General features: G+C 35.8%; 1 protein-coding gene across 5 annotated transcripts in view; it reads right to left on the reverse strand.

Moving 5' to 3' along the window:
* ENPP2 (ectonucleotide pyrophosphatase/phosphodiesterase 2) overlaps positions 1-19556 on the reverse strand; it is a 174669-nt gene that overhangs the window by 108359 nt on the left and 46754 nt on the right. For 2 of the 5 annotated variants that reach the window (XM_074201461.1, XM_074201458.1), the window contains exons 1-3: positions 13327-13551; positions 12959-13061; positions 1158-1313 (exon numbers count right to left, since the gene is read on the reverse strand). In XM_074201461.1, coding sequence (XP_074057562.1) covers positions 1158-1313; positions 12959-13061; positions 13327-13359 — 292 coding nt within the window. In that variant the 5' untranslated portion in view covers positions 13360-13551. Of the gene's footprint in view, positions 1-1157; positions 1314-12958; positions 13062-13326; positions 13552-19556 lie in introns of those variants that run through there. The other 3 variants (XM_074201462.1, XM_074201463.1, XM_074201459.1) reach the window with 3 other exon arrangements.

The raw sequence follows: 19556 nt of genomic DNA on the forward strand, positions 1-19556 counted from the left end.
TTTGGGGCTTATGAACTCCTGCTATTTTGCTGAGGTGGGACTTGCTGCTGACTTGCTAGGACATTTTGTGTCCTGAACTGTGTTCCTCTTTACCTGAGTGAAACAAGCTTTTCTTGCTTATCTTCCAAGTTTCTGGGGCTAAAAGATTGTTTCATCCCTTTTTTTGCTTGTTCTGCTGTTCCAGGATTTATTATGGCTGTTTGGAAGCAAATATGGGAGAATTACAAATTTTTACTGCTTACTCTGCCATTTTAACTCCAAGAAGTGACAGGTTTTTAAAAACAAAACAAGTAAAAAGAAGGGCAGTTAGGTGATGCAGTGGATAGAGCAGGAGTCAGGAGTACCTGAGTTCAAGTCCAGCCTCAGATACTTATTAATTACCTAGCTGGCCTTGGGCAAGCCACTGAACCCCATTGCCTTGCAAAAAAAAACCAAAAAAAAAAGAAAAAAGGAAAAAAAAGATCAGAGAATTGTTTTGTAATGATAATCTGGAACATGATAGGACTGAAGAATATCAAAGTCTTCTTTGCTTTCTCTCCTAGAGAAACAACCTCCATGATCAAATACATCCATAACAGCATAGATTAGGCTGCCCATGAATAGCAGGAATCTAAGCTGTCAACTCCATGCATACTAGATAACAATAGGATAAACATATCATTTCCATGTACATGATAAGCTGGAATAAGTCAGTCAATAAATACTTATTAGGTACTGAGGATACAAAGACAGAAACAAAAAGTTATCTACCCTCAACAAGCTTACACCTAATGTGATATAGATGTATACTGAGATTGGAGATTAAGAAATATAAATGTCAGTAGTCAGAAACTGGTTTTCCTCTCTTTAAGCAAAGGCATTAAAGGAGATTGAATCTAAAAGGCAGGTCTCCAGTAGCCTCAAAACCCAGTCAAGGCACCAACATTTGCACAATATGGAAGAACAAATTATTGACCAGACTAAAGTTTTTTAGCCAAATTGGAACACACAGATAGATAATAATCACCATCACAGCATCATTCAAAGGACAATAGTACATGGACTCACTCAGGCTCCCATGAATTTTACAACAAGAGGGTTGAAGGGAAAGCAATAACATGTTTTAACACATTCATTATTATGAAAGCATCAGAAAGAGAAAACAATGGCTACTATACCTGTCTTTAAACAGTGTTCATCAAAATCATGGCAGCAGCTACCATAACTCTTACACAGGTTGTCACACTGACAGTCCATGTCTTCACGCTCTTGGAGTTCAAAGCATCTGCCCTTGCAGGAATTAGAAGTATTGGTCCTGGGAGCATCTGAAAGGACTGCAATAAGAGATAAGGGTGGTTGTTATCATGTCATCACTGACTAGCAAATGCTAATTCACAATGAGCAATAGCTACTTAATACCCCATGCTTATAATATTGGCCTAAATAGTTCAATGCCCACCTGGATCAATTTATTTCATTCCTTTCTGTTGTCAGAGAAACCCTAAAAACTCCGTAGTTTTGTTAATATTTATCAAAATCATATCCAGAAAAGATAATGAATATAAGCCACCAGCACCTTTTCAATTCCACCAAGGTATACAAGTTATCATAAATAATACCATAGTCATATATGATGTACAGCAAAACAAACATGCATTAAAATATACAAAACAAATCAAAAGGAGGAATTCTAATTCAAGACAATTAAGGACCTGTGATTTCAATGGAAAACTCTTAATGGGGCACCGGAAGAGGTGAGGGAGGGCAGATCTGGAATAGAGAAAACAGGAAACATCTGGAATGAGAGGGTTGGACTAGAAGCCCTCTGAGGTTCCTTCAAAGTCTAATATGTCAAATATTCTATATCTCTATCTAGAGCAGAAGCAGGAGCCAAAGTCACAGTAAAAGGTTGTTCATCATGATGTGCTGTAATTAAAGATTGAGTAACTGGATTTAATTTGGCAACAAACAAGTCTTAGAGATGCTGGACAAAGAAAAGAAATCTTTTTCTTTTTTGAAGTGACTGACATTGGCAAAACAAAATGCCAAGCTGAGAAATCATGAATGCCATAATTGACATTTTTGTGAATCAAAAGACTCAATTTTTCCAAGTAAAAAGAAAAGTTGTCCATCTCTGGCCTAGATGATATTTCTAGATTCAATCAAACAATTTGTCTACATGCCCTAAGCTCCTAGACCTGGAGGCATACTCTCTATTTCTTGCTAATAAACGCAGGCAGTTTCATTAGATTAAACAAAGAGATTCACTAGATGATAAGGTGCAAAAAGATATATACCTGTTGTTAAAATGCTTGTAAACTTAACTATTTCAGCAGGAAAGTTTCAGGTCTCTAGTGGCAAGATTTATATGACCTACAGTTATTTATACTTTGAGCCATCAATATTGACAGAACATGCTAAATTGTAACAAGCCCTGAGAAAAAAGAAAATAAATTGAAAATAAAGACAACTCAATGGATCAAAGCAAGACATGAAACATTATTTTTTTAAGAACTATATTTTTTCTTCAGTAGGATAATAATTTCTCATAGCACATATCAGGTAATGTCATTCTTAAATCACTTCAACAAATTCTGCTTATTACCATAGCCAGTAAAGCAGATACCTAAAAAACACTTAGATACAAATTCATATACTCAATAACTAATCACACACAGGATCTAAACTCATGTAATTTAGCTGAAGCTACTTTGCCCTCTTCTTACATTTCTCTTCCTTTCCATTCTTAAAACCATTCTACAGATAGGTGCTGAGTAGTGTAACTAATGAATTCCCTGAAGTGATCACATTATTCAAATGTCACTGCATATTTCCATTGAGTTGGAATCAATGATCATATTTTATATAATTATAACTTTGAATAGCACAAATTCTCATCAGGGGGTTCATTGTTCACACTATTCAGGGACTTAGCTTTATTGGCACATCTGAATCTTTTTTGATTTTTTTTTCCATTGTTCTTGATATCACTTAAATCTGGCAATGCCTCTCACAAATTTCTCAGATTCTGAACTGCAGACCAGTTGCTGATCAGAACTAAGAAAGGAAATTTTCTCAATGGGAGCTCCCAATGTCAAAGTAACCACGATAACAGATATTGATCTACTCCCCTCAAAAAAAAATCCTAAAATAATCCCCATTGCCCTCATTCTATTTTTTCTTTCATTTTAATTATTTTAATTAATAATTATTTATTTTCTCCTTCCCAATTCTACTCCCTTCAGCTAAAAAAAAATCTTTGTAATAAATATGCATAGTCAAGCAAAACAAAAGCCCACATTAACCATTCCTTTACTATAGTCTTTGGAGCAACTTTTAAGCTTTCAAATAATTGGTCATTATTTCCTTAACTATTTTCCTCTCCCCCAACTTGTATTACCAGTGCAACTTTACTTCAAAAAAATTCTAAATTTTAACAACTCATAAAAATTTTAAAAAACATCATTAAATTAGTATAAGGCTTAGCAAGGTTCAAAGCTGCTAACGCCCCTATATGAAGCTATAGTGAAACTTGATCTGTAATTTGCTAGCACTGTACTGACCAAGGTGAAGAGTAGGGTAGGGGAGAGATGATTACAACTACCTAGCATCTTTGCAGTCTTCTTTCCAAATCTTCCTACCATCTTCATGCTACGTCTACCAACCTTTAGTAGTTTGAACTGTTACCCATTCAAGAATAAAAGAAATAATAGCAGAAAAGAGCTCCCTCCATAACCTGTCCCATTTCTCAATGATCAGTTTTTGCTCCATTCCCCACTTACAGGAATGAGATGGCATTTTCAATAATCCCTGGGCTGTCCTACTTCTAACCTGGTGTTCTCTCTCTCTCTCTCTCTCTCTCTCAGACTGGAACCTATCATGTCAATCCAATTCTCTAACTTCAACTTGGATCTTCTAACCTTAAATACAATTCTTTTTTTGACTCATATACAACTTGAGTTCTTTAAATTAACAAGAAATGCAATAAATGCTTAGGAATTAAATGATATCTCATAATTTCTATTTGATGGAATTATTTCAATTCTGTCATTTAACCCCAACATTGCCTTATAATGATATGGCAAAATACTATTAAGAAAATAGATCAGAAATGAACGTTGGAGCAATGGGATTGATCATGAGGACCCTGCAAGTGTCTTTGCATTAAATACTCATTCAAATTTCAATGATCTTATGTATCTTTAAATTGAAAACCAAGAGGAAAGTTATTTCTAGTATTTTTGAAAATAGATGCTGCAAATCCTCATTCCCACATAGGTTTTTGAAAATAATAAGAAGACCTTTTCCAATTTCTACAACACCATGTTTTTCATGGAGTCACAATTTGTTTAAAAAAGCAACAGCTGGATAAAACTTGTAAGACTTATTTTTGTCCTCATTCTATTGATAGGAAAGGTGGTTGTGTGGAAGGTATTCACTAAATAGCTAAATAGAACTTTATTCCTAAAAATGAAAGGCAGCATGGGATACTACATAAAGAACTGGTTTCAAAATCAGAAGGACCTGAATTAGAATCCTCATTACATACAGTGCTTGTATCTTGACCTTTCAGTATCCCAAGTTATTCTCTTGGATCATAAGATGCAAAACAATCACCAATCAGCATTAGTAAAGGAAATTTCTGCATTGAGAGTACCCTATGCCAGGGGTATAAAACTCAAAGGAATCATTAAATACACATAAAATTTCCTATAGTCAAATATTGACTTAGAAAACCACATATTAACATTACCTATACTCTACTATATTTTTATTAATCTTGCTAAATATTTTCTAATTGCATTTTAATATGATTCATGTAGCACTTGGGAGTATTCTGACCTCATGTTTAATACCTCTGTTCTACACCAATGGAAAAAAAAGAAATTTAAAATAGTTTCTATTACCATTGTCTTGTTTTACTGAAGATAAATTGTGGGTCAAGGAATAGTAAATATTTCATTGATTCATGGAAATTCCAGGTGGGGAAATTCTAGGTGAGGAAATGTCCTCAACAATTCAGTTCATTCTTTTCTCTTTAATTATTTCCTAAGGTTATGTCTTAGAAGGTTGCTACTGAGAAGTTAATGAACTTGCCTAGCATCACACATTCAGAAAATCTCAGAAGTAGGACCCAAGTCTTCCTAACATCCAAGGTAGGTCTCTATCCACTAGGTGAAGTTGTTCCTGTATACAGTATAATTAAAAAATTTAAATTAATCTTATTCAAACCATTTACTGCTTATAGGAATTGAATGTCATCCATCTGAGTCATAGAAATGAGGTTATAAGAGAACCCAAAGCAAGAGGAAAGGGATGATGTAAACAATATTCCTTTTTGCCCTTACTTAATAAAGTCATCTTTGTAAAAAGCAAAATTCCAGATCTGAGTGACGGCAGATCAGGGAGGCAGCATTTAAGCTTAAAAACACCCAGCATGCCATCCAGCCCAACCTAGTGCAGGAATGTTCTTTCTTTCCAGTTTTGTTCAATCCTCTTTCCAGTGTTTGGGATAGTGCTCCCAACCTGTTCCTCCCATTCTTCTTGGTATTCAGCCCAAGTATTTCCTGACAGTAAGAAGTTAGGATTGAAATGGGTTAGAGACTGAAGTTGTATGGTCTCCTTTACTGGAGAGTTTTTAAAACAGGACAGATTATCATATTTTGGGCTGGTTTTAGTATGATCTGGGGAGAAAAAACAAGAGAAAGGTGTAGATAATCTGTCAACATCCACTCCAAACATAAGAATAAGGAATTGTAATGATTGTTGCATACCTTCTTGCAACAAGAGAAGAATTCTCCTTTCTTCTTGCTTCTCACAACCTTACATTTAGCAAAATAACATATACACAACCCAGCTATTAACTTATCTGAATCTAGTCTCTAATCATCTTTTTGGACACTTTTTTATCTTTTGTAAAAGCTAGACACTTCAAGAATACCATTTTCCCCTACCAGCAGCCAGAGTAAGTCTATGTCAAGTTTGTTTGTTTGTTTGTTTAATTCAGCATTTTGGAGACTGCTATCTCCACAATAAGTCATTAAATGAAATGACATCTTGGAAAGATTTCATATGCATCATATCTTCCATCAATTGCAGAAAAGACACAATAAAGCTACACCTTATAAACTTCAACTAATAGACATAAATTAATTTTTAAATTCTACTACCAGGTCATCCAGATTGCAATATTTAGATATTAGACGGATTCATTTATTAATCATCTATCTATGGTTTTCAAGTAGGAGTTTTAATATTATCTCATGGATGAGACCAGTAGGTCTTTAGAATTTATGCAAATAGTCACTGATGTATTACAACAAAAGCTTGATATATATATATATATATGTACATATATATATATATTTAGCCTCATTTAATCATCATAACCTTTGAAATTAATTTCATGGTTATTATGGTCTTCATTTTACTGATAAGAAAAGAAAGATTCAAACCCAGATCAAGTATTCTTCCCACTTTGACAAACTACCTATTTCAGCTAGTAAGTATCTGAGGTCATTTTTAAACTCAAAAAGATGGTCTTCTTGACTCTAGGTCCAACACTCTATCCATTATACTAGCTAGCTGCCCTTATCAACTATTATTGTTCTTGTTTTATAGATGGGAACACTGGGTTGCTTGACTCAGTGTTAAATAGGAGAACTGTAAATAAAATTCAGTCTTCTGATTCTTTTTCTAAGACTTTCTGCTAACATACTGGCTTTCCAAGAAATATAATATGAAAGATTTTATAATTTTGGAGATATTCTTTTTATCTCAACTTCACCTTCATTTGAGCCCTTCTTACTTCTTGTCTGAGCAAATTCAGTGACCAACTTGGTCTCCCTGTCTCAGATCTCAGAACATCCTCCACGCAAATGCTAAAAGTGATTTTCCTTAAGTTATCCCCTAATCAATAAATGCCACTGGCTGCTTCCCTATAATCCCTAGAGTAAAAATCTAAATTCTTTTTGGCTTTGAAACTTCTTCACATATTATGAGCCTTCTAACCTCTTTCCAACTCACTACCAGTCTGGTCAAACTGATCTTACTATTGCTCCTACCCTGCAATCCATCTGCCACCTCTGTGTTTTTGTACTGCCTATTCTCCATACCTAGAACTCACTTTGTTCTTATTTTTTTTATCTCTTAGATCTCTTATTCCCTTCAACATTTAATTCAAATGCCACCTTTCATGTTTCCCTCTGCACCCAACAATTCCTTTTTTAAAAAAAATCATTCTTTTTAAAAAAAAAATTGTTTATTTTTTCCAATTACATGAAAAAAGTTTTCAGCATTCATTCTTTTGCAAACTTTTGGGTTCCACATTTTTCTACCACCCTCCTTTCCCATGACAGAAAGTAATTAAATATACATTATACATGTAAAATCACCAAACCACATTTTAATTTCCATTTTTCTGTATATAATTATATAATCATGTTATTTCCCCTGATAAATTGTAAGCTTCTTGAGGAGAGGGGGACTGAGCCTATACACCCAACCCCAAGCATAGTGCTTGGATCATCACAGTCATTTTAAAAATGTTGCTGATTGATTGATTGATTGAAATCCAGGATCTATACCAATAGTACTCCAAAGATTTATCAGTGAAGATCCCTGGCTTCCCTCATGCCCTAGCTAAAATCCTCCCCTCTGTAGCAAGTCTCCCCTGATCCCATGTTTTTCCCTCCATTAATTATTTCCAACCTATCTTGCATATAACTTGTTTGTACGTAGTTGTTTGGGGCATCAATGGTACAGTGGATAAAGTGCCAGACCTGGAGTCAATAGAACCTGAATTCAAATGCAGCCTCAGATATTTATTAGTTATGTGACCCCGGACAAATCATTTACCCCTGTTTGCCTCCATCTTATTTCATCTGTAAAATGAGCTGGAGAAGGAAATGGCAAATCACTCTAATATCTTTGCCAAAAACAAACAACAAAAAATGTACACAATCACCAAACAAAAAATCCAAATGGGCTCACAATTGAAATAGCTCAACAACAGCACACAGCACATAGTTGTTTAAATGTTGACTCCTCCCCTAGACTGTGAACTCCTTAGTTTTTTTGTAGCCCTAATGCTTACTATGGTGACTGATACATAGTAGGTCCTTAATGTTTACTAACTAATAGGAAGCATGAAAATCAATGTGCTCAAAGTTTAAAGACTTAAACTCTAGGAATCCATTAAAATTCCAGTTCAGAAGGTCACAATCTGCTGACCTAGATTCTTAACCCATAGAGTCTTTAGTAAATTTGTTGGATGTCCACTATTAAATTCAATGAGCATTCTTGAGTACCTACTATATGTATGGCAATGTACTAGACACTGGAAACAAGGCCACAATAACCAGGACACAATTTCTGCTTCAGTTTTCTAAGTTTTTGTCTCTCCTTCCCACCACTATCATTTTTTTTAGGTTTTTGCAAGGCAATGGTTGCCCAAGGTGACACAGCTAGGTAATCATTAAGTGTCTGAGGTCGGATTTGAACTCAGGTACTTCTGACTCCAGGGCTGGTGTTCTACCCACTGCACCACCTAGCCACCCCTCCACCACTATCTTTGAAAAACAATGATTTTCTTCCTTTAAATGACTTCATTTGTATAGACACAAAAGTAAAATGAATACGACCATTCTTCCCTTATACTTCTTTATATTTCTTGAAGAAAATTTCTCAAAATTGTTTTGGAGTCAGGGGACCTGGATTTGAATCCTAACTCTACTATTTACTATCTGAGTAACCTTAGAGAAATTATTTCATTTCTGTAGGCCTCAGTTATCTTTTCTATCAAAAGGAGTCAGACCAGAAGTCTCCAAGATCCCAGCTTCCTTTGAAACACAAATCACTGATCTGGGATTTGAATCCCTACTCCAAAATGAGATACAGGCCACCTTGTCATCCATCAGGTTTTTAATTATACCCCCAAACTTCTTTCATAGACAATTTACACTTCTTCTAAGGACCACTAAAGATGATAGCTGGGTTGATCTGAAATTTCAAGATTTCATTGTTGGTAAATTAATAATCCATCTATCAAACAGCATATCCAATTTGAACCTGAAGAACAAAAGAATCAAATCACATACTTGTATGGGGGGGGGGGAGACAAACTCACACTTTTTGGATTCAATCTTCCTGCCCTCAGTGTCAAAAGAATAATAAACTGAGATAATGAATTGGGTACCTAATACAGATGAGGCATCGACCTAGGCCTCTTAGGAGAGCTAAAACACATCCCCAGCCAGTAGGGATTTAGAAATCTGTAGTACAGGCCCTTTGTTTCATGGCATCTCCCCCAGCTGAGCTTATATGACTTTTCCACATTAAGACTTGCTCACTTAATAGGCCCCTTTTGTAAATTTACTGAGTTTTCAGCTCATCATGTTTTTGTCATAAAAAATCTTTTGCCACCACTTCTAAAAGTCTTATTCAACTGTCACTTTCAATGGCTCACAGGATAGTAACAATAAGTCTAGTCTACAGATATGCTAGTTAATAAATTATAAACACAACTTGTTTGCATTGCCCCAGTCTTGAAATTAATACTCTGGTCCAGAGTACAGCACCAAGAGTATTGACACGTGCCAAACATTCTCAGCAGCTGGCAAAAGATTTTGCAAGTATCTGCCCCTGTGTGCTAAAGAAAAGACAGGACAATTTTGAATGGATCATCCCACTTAAGTCAGTCTGAACTTGGTGAGGGGCAAATGTCCTCCATCCTCATATTTTTTGTGATGTCCTTGAAGCTGTTGGTTTCCAAAGAAAATAAGGGCATCTATCTCTCTGCCTAAATGATTTAAATCTAATGTGAATATTCAGAGAGTCATGTTTTCTGATGCTAAGGCTTTGCTAGTGATTCAGATATTATTATTTAAAGAGATTATTTATAGAAGGCTCTTTCCAGACTTTGTGGCACTAAGCGCCTTCATGTCTCTTAAAACTCTCAATTTCTTATCCTTTTACTGAATTTCCAAAGTGGTGCAAAATTCAGAGAAATACTCTACTTAAAGAAGCAGCAGAGGAAAAAAAAAAGCTGCTTCCTGAGAACAAAAAGGTGGACAAGTCTGAAAAAAAAATCATGGAACTCAAAAAGTAAGCTATCTTTAAACTATCTGCCTCTTGTGTGTAGTTGAACAATTTTTTAAACTCCTTAAATGTCTAGAGGACTGGAGAAGTGTTCTTTATCTGGTGTCCATGAACTTCTGAAAAATTATATTTGTATAACTATTTCAAAATAATTGACTTCCTTTGTAGTCCTAAACATTTTATTTAATGCATTCAATAACATCGTTTTGAGAAGGGGTCTTTAGGCTTCTATCAGACTGCCTAAGGGGTCCATGATATAAACAAGGTTAAGAACCCCTGCTCTAGAATAACAAATTTAATTTAATTTTTAATCTAATTTAATTTAACAAATTGGTAAATCAAAAAAGAAATCTCAGTTTCTCAGTTTTCCTGGGTAGGTTTCAGCCCCTCCCTTGAAACATAACAACTTCTCATTGAATGTTGATTTTCTCAGCAAGGACAGGGCCAATAGTAATATCAATTCCTTAATTCTGCTAACTGCTTCTTTGTAACACATAGGAAAACAGTTGCTGAGAACTAAATGTTTACAGGGGTTAGTCCTGCTGACCTATATTTAAAGAAAAGAGAAACTTTTCAAACCCCTGTGGTATACACTTTTAAGCAAATGGATTAGGTTTAAGAAAGTACTTTTTAAAAAGAACAGCTCTCTTGCCTCAGTGATAATCCTTATAAATATAATACTCATTGCTATTCATATCACAGATTTAAAATGCAAGAGTCAGAGATCATTCAGTCCAACTCTCCCTTTTTTGCAAGAGAAGAAGCTGAGGCCCAGGGAAATTAAGTGATTTGTCCATGGTCAGTAATTCATTAATTTTATAGCAAAACAGCCTTTGAGATTAATCTAGAGCACTGATAAGTAAATTTTCCATAATCAGTGTGACAGAAGCATGATTTGAATCAAGGTCTTTCTGACTTCGAGACTGGCACACCATACTTCCTTATTGTTTGTAGCATCAGGAGAAATGTGGGGAGAGAAGAGAGGATAAGGGTCCTATAGTGTGGTGTACAGAAACACATGAGAGAACTATATAAATAAGAACTTAAAACTTTTAGACCTTAAATTTCATCTAGACCAACCCCCTCAAATGAGGAAACCCTAGAGGAGTTCAGTGACTTGACTAAAATTATACAGTAGGTTCTGGAACCCAATCTTTCTTATGGTGTAATGAACAGAGCATTGTTCTTTGAGTCAACAAGATTCAGATTTGAATCCTGCTTCAGATATCATTTAACTTCAGTTTCCTCATTTGTAAAATGAAGGGGCTTGGATGTGAGACTTTTAAGATCCCCTAAATTCATGAGCCTGTGATTCCTAGTTCAGTTTGTCTTCCACTATACCAAGTTCTCATGACACTTTCTCAAGGACTAGTCATGTTGAAATGAGTCAAACAAGTTGGTTTTGAACATTAGTTAAGAAATCATTGCATTTATTTTCTTTAAAATTTATCTTACCACTTGAATAGAGTCCTCTGAAGAAAATGAAAGTCAAGAAACCAAACAAAACAACCCACCCTAGAATACTTTTCTAGAAGATGCAGCAACTTTTAGCCTTCTAGAGGTAAGGTTCCCTTTTCTCCACAGCTACTGGGTGTTAATGGGAGTTATACATGTCTAAACAGAACATTTGTTACCAATAAAAACAAGGTCCCCAGGCCAGCATTGTACCTTCTGCTCCTCTCCCCTCCCCTGCCCTCTCTAACAGTAGACAATTCATTTTGTCCATTTGCCTCACTGGCCACACAATTTTTATGATCTCAACTTTCCTACTCAACCCTCTCCACTCCTACCCCCACTCCCAACCTAATATTATTCTTTCAACCCTCTGGCATGACTCAGAAGAAACTTAGTTGATGTAAAAGAAGGCTGTGTATTCCCTTATCCTATTTACCATAAACAGATTAATAATCAAACTTAGAACCAGCCAAATCAAGACAGGTGGTGGTCTTAGAGGTTAAAGCTGTCAAGAAACATGGGTACATTATGCATAGAATTACTAGAAAAAGAGAAAAACATGCTGAAATGGCAGGTAAAGCCCAGAAAATATTGCCCCCTAGGGTACCCATTACTTAAAATGTAATTTTTATTTATAAAACCATCAGCAGCTCCAATTTCCAGGAAATTAACCAACTCATTACTTAAGACCTGGTCAGCTAAGCCCCTCAACATGCACAAGGAGCTCCTTTATCACAGCTCTCAAACTGTCGGTGGACCAGCATATTGTAAAAGGAAACTTTCTCCCTCTCTCTTCAGTTCTAGTAATTAAGTCAAGGGACACATTTATAGCCTACCTTCCTTATGCCACAGGAAAGAAAATGGAGACAAGTTTATCCCTGGTAACTCTTTTGGATCCCTAAATAAATCTTGATCTCATGAAATGCTCCAGTTCTCAAACTTGGTAAAAAGAGATCACTTACATACTCATCATTTATTTTCTCTTCTCCTACATCAGAAAACTCTTAAAGAAGAACATTTGGAGGGGCTGGAGGAGCCACCCAGCAGCCAGTTGCATACCAACGTATAGACACCAGGTTCCTCCCTTGTTAAAGGACCACCTGCTCTCACCATTTTTACATAGGCAGTGGTAGTTTGTGGCAACGACAACCTGCTGTCTTTTGGTTCATTCATAACATTCAAAAACATTGTAGCCTTAAATAGCACATCAACAAGAATTTTACAGACCTGATTTTATTTATTCTTTTAAAGCCATTATTCAATAATAACTTAATACCTGTAACCAGTCATTTTCATGCTGAAATCCAGGTCAAAGCCCAGCATTTTGCAGCATGAGATTATCTTTCAAAGGAGATAGGTTTTCACCAATAAAATCACTCACAGAAGAGATGGAGAATTTGAAGAGATGCTATTATAGGTCATTTACCTGAGAGAGGGCCCTCCTCCCATTCTTCAGCTCTCTTAATTCGGTTTGTGGCAAATCCTACACAGGCATATATTCCGATGGCAAAAACAAACAGGGAGATTACCTGGGGAAGTAAAAGACCAAAGTGTCAACACTTATAGCTGAAGAGAAGTCAAGTCCTGTGGCATCTAAGGGTCAGACCATCACAGCTCCATCCTTTAGCTTTTCAAACACATCATCAAATGCCATTCTCTGATTCACACATTCAGAACTCTGCAAGGATTGTTTAATTAAGCAACTGAGCAGAAAGCATTTCATTTGATAGCCTGTCCTTCAGGAGGCAGTGGAAGGGTCTCCTTCCCACAGAAATCCATTTGCTTGCCCCCTACCTGGTGTGACTGGAAAGCGTTTCTCTTTGCCATGGTAGAGAATTCTTGGAAAGCCTTTTTGCTGTGTGTTGTTCTCTTTTTTCTCTACACTGAATGCCGGGCTCTTTGCTCTCTGAGTCCAGTCTATTAGCTACAACTAATCCCACCTGGGGAGGTTGACAGGCTCATTTGATTTGCCAAGGGCCTGATTTCATCATGGTTCACTCACAAATCCCAGCTCTGAGTACAAGAGGCTTCCAGCATCATCCTTCTTTTCCCCTCCCCCTTGCCCTTCCCCCCCATACACATACACACACAGACACACAGACACACATACACACACATACACACACAGACACACACTCTTTTATGTGGTTTCCTCTGGCAACACGAGGTTTTCTAATGTTGCTGTGGCCAATAACAGTTCATGTTCATCTTACTTTCCTCACAAAAACACGGGGAAAAAAGAAACCAAATGTATTTTATCCGATAAAAGTGAAACAGGGCTGGAGAAAGGAGAGAGAGAGAGAGGTTTGGTACCAGTTTCAAGCTTTGGAGATTTACAATGTAGTTATTCAATGTTATTAATTTTGCAACTTTATTTGAAAAAGCAAGAAAGCTTTCATAATTTATAAATCTAATAACTTGCTTAATTTACCATTTATTTGACTGGAGAGATTCAATTTTTAAAGTCTAAGTCCCAACTTCAATCCCCCTTTTTTTTTGTTCCTCATGATTTTCCAACTATTTCTCACTATGAAATCTCCTGAGACTGTAACCAACCCCAGAGATAGCATTATTTTTCTTCATATTGTTGTTATGGTTCAAAGGAGGAGCTTTATCAAATTACCAAGAATGCCAGCCAAGCAACACCAAGTCCTCCTTGGCTATCAGAAAGGACATAAAGACAGACAGTCTCTGACAGTCTCTCTCTCTCTCTCTCTCTCTCTCTCTCTCTCTCTCTCTCTCTCTCTCTCTTTCAGAAGAAACTACCAGCTTGGGGGAAAAAAACAGCCTCATAAGCAGTTTCATTTAGGAAGGAAACTAGAGATGGATAAAATTATGATTCAAAGTATTGGTTTGCCAGTTATTCGTGGGGGTAAATTATCATTCAGGGCAAAGCAACCCAGCCCCTAAGGGAGAGAAGTTTCTTTCACTGAGTTCTTTACCAACAAGTATACTTAAAGGAACAGTGTTTAGGCATATTCTTAAAATTTACTGAAATGCTTGTCCAAAGACTCAGCTCAATGATTACTGCAGGATCATCTGAGTAATTAACAGGCATTGATTAAGCAACAGACCTCTGTGCTAGGAGCTGATCTAGGAGCTGGGGTGATTAAAATTAAAATGAAATAACCTCTACCCTCAAGGAGCTTACATTCAAATAGTTAAATTCAAAGATTCAGAACTCTAGGAGAACCAGAAAGTCATTTCATTCAACCCCATGATTTTAGAGACAAAGTAATTGAGGCCAGAGGTGATGTGGCATGATATGATAGTAAAAGCCCCAGATAGAGGAATGAGTAAATTCACTTCTATGGAAATTAGTTTCCCCATTTGTAGAATGAGGGAGTTGGACTCTAAAGACCTTATCTGAATGTCTAAAGTCCCTTCTAGGTCTAAAAATCCTCTTTTGAAGCCAAAGAAAGTGAGGGATTTTCTTAATTGTTGCTTTTATTGCTTTTTCCAAACAATCATTAGTCTAGCATAAAATATATGTGTTTATGTGTAAACAAATCTCAGACCTGCAATGTAACAAATGACTCCTTGAACTCTGATTATAGTCCAATAGAATGGGGCAGCCCAAAGTCACCACCATCCTGTTGATGAGATAGCAACCTTAATGATTACAGTCTTATTAAATATTTGAAAATATGGTAATTGCTTATTGGAAAATAAAATATATTACAAAGTATTTTGAGATTTATACTATCACATTGAAGGTTGGTTTCAAATTCATTTTAAGGCAGACATTGACAGAAAAAAATAACAGTTAATGTTTATATAGCCCCTTAAGATCATTGTTTTTTCTCTTCCTTTTATTTTTATTTCATCAATATATATTTATGAGGGGGTGGCTAGATGGCTCAGTGGATAGAGCACCAGCCCTGGAGTCAGGAGTACCTGAGTTCAAATCTGACCTCAGACACTTAATAATTACTTAGCTGTGTGGCCTTGGGCAAGCAACTTAACCCCATTGCCTGCAAATATGTGTATATATATATATATATATATATATATATGGAATAAAATAAGTTTTAACATAAAAAGATGATTATACAGGAAACTGCTAGTCTATTAATCACAACTTGCTATTTCTTACAAATACACAATATTTCATGTAAATTTCTTTTTCTTCTTTTTTTCTACCTCCCCCCACCTTAGAGATGGCTACTGCTAGGGATGCAAATATACATATGTATATGTATATGTAGATGTAGATGTAGGTGTATGTGCATGTGCATGTGTATGTGTATGTATATAGGTATATGTATATGCATATATATATGCACAAATGTAAAATTATTCTCTCTCTCTCTATATATATATATATATATATATTTCTGTTTATCAGTTCTTTCTCTGGATACAGATAGCATCTTTCTTCATATATCTTTTAGAGTTAATTATAAAAGTGGTTTCAGTTATCCACAGCCCAAACCAATGAAAATGTTCCTATTTCACAACTGAGAAAACTGAGGTTCAGAATAGTTAAGGAACTTTGTCACAAAGCTAATAAGACTTCATTATATGCATTTTTCAATTTGAGGAAATTTTGATAAGGTTTTAGAAAACCTTATGATATATAGAGGTTTTCTACCATTTGTGCTTAAAATCTAAAGTTATCATTATAAAATTAAAAAAAAATAGACTTATGATTCCTTTGGCCCAAGGAACCCCCAGCTATAGAAACACTACTTGCTAATTCATATCACCACCATATCTGTATACCAGGTTGCCTAGAGCAATAGTATCAGAAACCCGAGACAGTGGGGGTAGAGTCAAGATGGAGGAGAAAAGGTAGGGACTCAACTAAACTCTCCCCCAAATCTTTCCAAACACCTTTCAATAATGGCTCAAAATAAATTCTAGAGTGATAGAACCTATAAAAAATGAAGTAACATATTTTCCAGCCCAAGACATCTTAGAAGATCAGAAGGAAAAGTATGTTGGACTAGGGTGAGAGTGGGGTACTGTCCAACTCGTGCCACATAGTATAAACTGGGCCTCAGCAAATCAGAAACAGGCCTTCAGGGCAGCTCATTCTGTGGCAGCAGTTGTGGTTTCCAGAGCTCTCAGTCCACAGATGGTAAGGGGGGGAGGGGTCAGACAACTGATAGGAAGGAGATTACAAGGGTCCCTTTGCTCCCTTGCTGGCATTAGGGGCAAGATTTTACTGCATGTCTACACTTGGATACGGGTCTCAGTTCTGAGTCTCAGGTTCATCTAGGAAAAGCACTTACACTCCAGAGCTTTCAGTCAGAGGGGAGCGAGGATCTAGTCACAGTTCCAGGGTGCTTGTGGTCACTCACAGAACAATGCACAGCATAGAAGAGTATTAAACACACCTCTCCCTAGATCATATCTCCTTAAAAACACCAAACAGTTCTCCAGAATTACATTTGAAAACAGCTACAGAAAAAATCCTGAAGCTTGGGGCAATATTCCCTCCATTCAGGAAGGAGAGTTAGCATAGAGTTAAAATTTAAGAAATAGATTGGAAAATGAGTAAACAGCAGAAAAATGATCCTGACTATAGAAGTTACTATGGTGACAGGGAAGATCAAAACATGTACTCAGAAGAAGACAACAAAGCTGAAATTCCTAAATCCAAAAGCCTCAAAGAAAAATACAAATTGGCCCCAAGCCATGAAAGAGCTCAAAAAGGTTTTTTAAAAATCAAATAAGGAGAGGTAGAGGAATAAAAATGATGAATAAGAATGATACAAGAAAATCATGAAAAAAAAAATCAACAGATTCTGTAAAAGGAGACAAAAAAATGCTGGTGAAAACAAAATCATAAAAAAAGATAGGTCAAATGGAAAAAGAGGTACAAAACTCTACTGTAAAAAAGAACTCCACTTGGGTAAGAAAAAGTAGCATCTACATGATGTCTATGAGACATCAGGAAATAATCAAGCTAAATCAAAAACAATGAAAAATTAGAAGAAAATGTAAAATATCTCATTGGAAAAACACCTGATCTTGAAAATAAATCAAGAACAGAGAATTTTAAAATTATTAGACTACTTAAAAGCCATAATAAAAAAAAACCTAGACATCATTTCTGAGGAAATTATACAAGAAAAATATTCTGGTATTCTAGAACCAGAGAGCAAAAATAGAAATTGAAAGAATCCACTGATCACCTCCTGAAAGATATTCCAAAATGGCAACTCCCAGGTCAAGGAGAAAATACTGTAAGTAGAGGAAAAATCAATTCAAATATTGTAAAGTAACAGTCAAGTGAACACAAGATTTAGAAGTTTCCACATTAAAGAATCAGAGGACTTGAAATATGATATTCCAGAGGGCAAAAGAGCTAGGATTATAATCAAGAATCACCCACCAGCAAAACTGAGTGTAATCCTTCAAGGGGAAAATGGATATTCAATGAAATAAAGGACTTTCAAGCATTCCTGATGAAAAGATCAGAGCTGAATAGAAAATTTGACTTTCAAATACAAATCATAAAAAAATATAGAAAGGTAAACAGGAAAGAAAAATCATCAGAAATTCAATAAGGTTAAACTGTTTACATCCCTACATAGACAAATGGCACTTATAACTTCTAAAAATGTTATTATTATCAGTGTAGTTAGGTATATACATGGACTGAACTCATGGATATGAGTTGAAAAGATGGCATGATTATCTTAAAAAAATTAAAAAGTGAGAAAAAAGAACGTCCTCGGAGAAGGGAAAAGGGAGAGGTAGAATAGGGTAAATTATATGAAATGACACTCAAAGAGATCTGAAGTAGAGGGGTATCATGTGACCTTTACTCTCAAAGGAATTGACTCAAAGAGAGAATAACATACACATTCGGTTGGGTATAGAAATCTCTCTTGCCATATAGGAAAATGGGAGGGAAGGGGGTTAAGAGGATGGAGGAGGAGCTAGTAGAAGGGAGGACAAATTGGGGGAGGTAAAAGACATAGGCGAAACACTTTTGAGAATGGACAGTGTGAACTGTCCTACTAATAAACTAGGGAGGAAATAGAATGGAGGTAAGTATGCAGAAATCATGACTATGAAAAAAATTTATAGCAAGTTTTGCTCATAAAGACCTCATGTCTCAAATATATAGAGAACTGAATCAAATTTATAAAAGTAATTGATGGGGGGGAGCAGCTAGGTAGCACAGTGGATAGTGCACCAGCCTTAGAGTCATGAGTCATGAGGACCCCGAGTTCAAATCCAACCTCAGTCACTTAATAATTGCCTAGCTATGTGACTTTGGGCACATCACTTAACCCCATTGCTTTAAATAAAAACAAATTTTTTTTTAAGTAATTGATAGGGGCAGCTAGATAGTTCAGTGGGTAGAGAGCCAGCCCTGGAGTCAGGAGGATCTGAGTTCAAATTCAGACTCAGACACACACTTAATACTTACTGTGTAACCTTGGGCAAATCTCTCAACTCTATTGTCTTGCAAAAATAAAAAGAATTTAAGAAGTAATTGATAAATGGTCAATGAATGTGACCAGGCAGTTTTTAGACAAAGTAATCAAAGCTATCCATAAACATATGAAAAATACTCTAAATCACTATTGATTAAAAAAATGCAAATAGAACAACTCTGAGCTGCTACCCCAGACCTAAGGAAAATGACAAGTGTTGGAGTGGATTTGATAAAATTGAGATATCAATGCACTATTGGTGCAATTGTATACTAATTTCACCACTCAGCAGAACAATTTGATGCCCAAAGAGCTATAAAACCATCTATACCCTTTGACCAAGTAATAACACTACTAGTATGTATCCTGAAGAGATTTTTTTTAAAAGAAAAGGATCTATATGTACATAATATTCTAAACAGCTCTTTTAATGGTAACAAATAATTGGAAATTCAAGGGATGTCCATCAGTTGGGGAATGAGTGAACAAGATTTTATATAATGGCTATGATAGAATGCTATTATGCTATAAGAAATAATGAACAGGAAGCTCTCAGGAAAAACTTGAAAAGACTTAACATGAATTGAATTGAAAGTGAATTGAGTGAGGGCAGCTAGGTGGCACAGT

The sequence above is a fragment of the Macrotis lagotis genome, chromosome X (genome assembly GCF_037893015.1).
Source record: "Macrotis lagotis isolate mMagLag1 chromosome X, bilby.v1.9.chrom.fasta, whole genome shotgun sequence".
In the NCBI taxonomy this organism is placed as follows: Eukaryota; Metazoa; Chordata; class Mammalia; order Peramelemorphia; family Peramelidae; genus Macrotis; species Macrotis lagotis.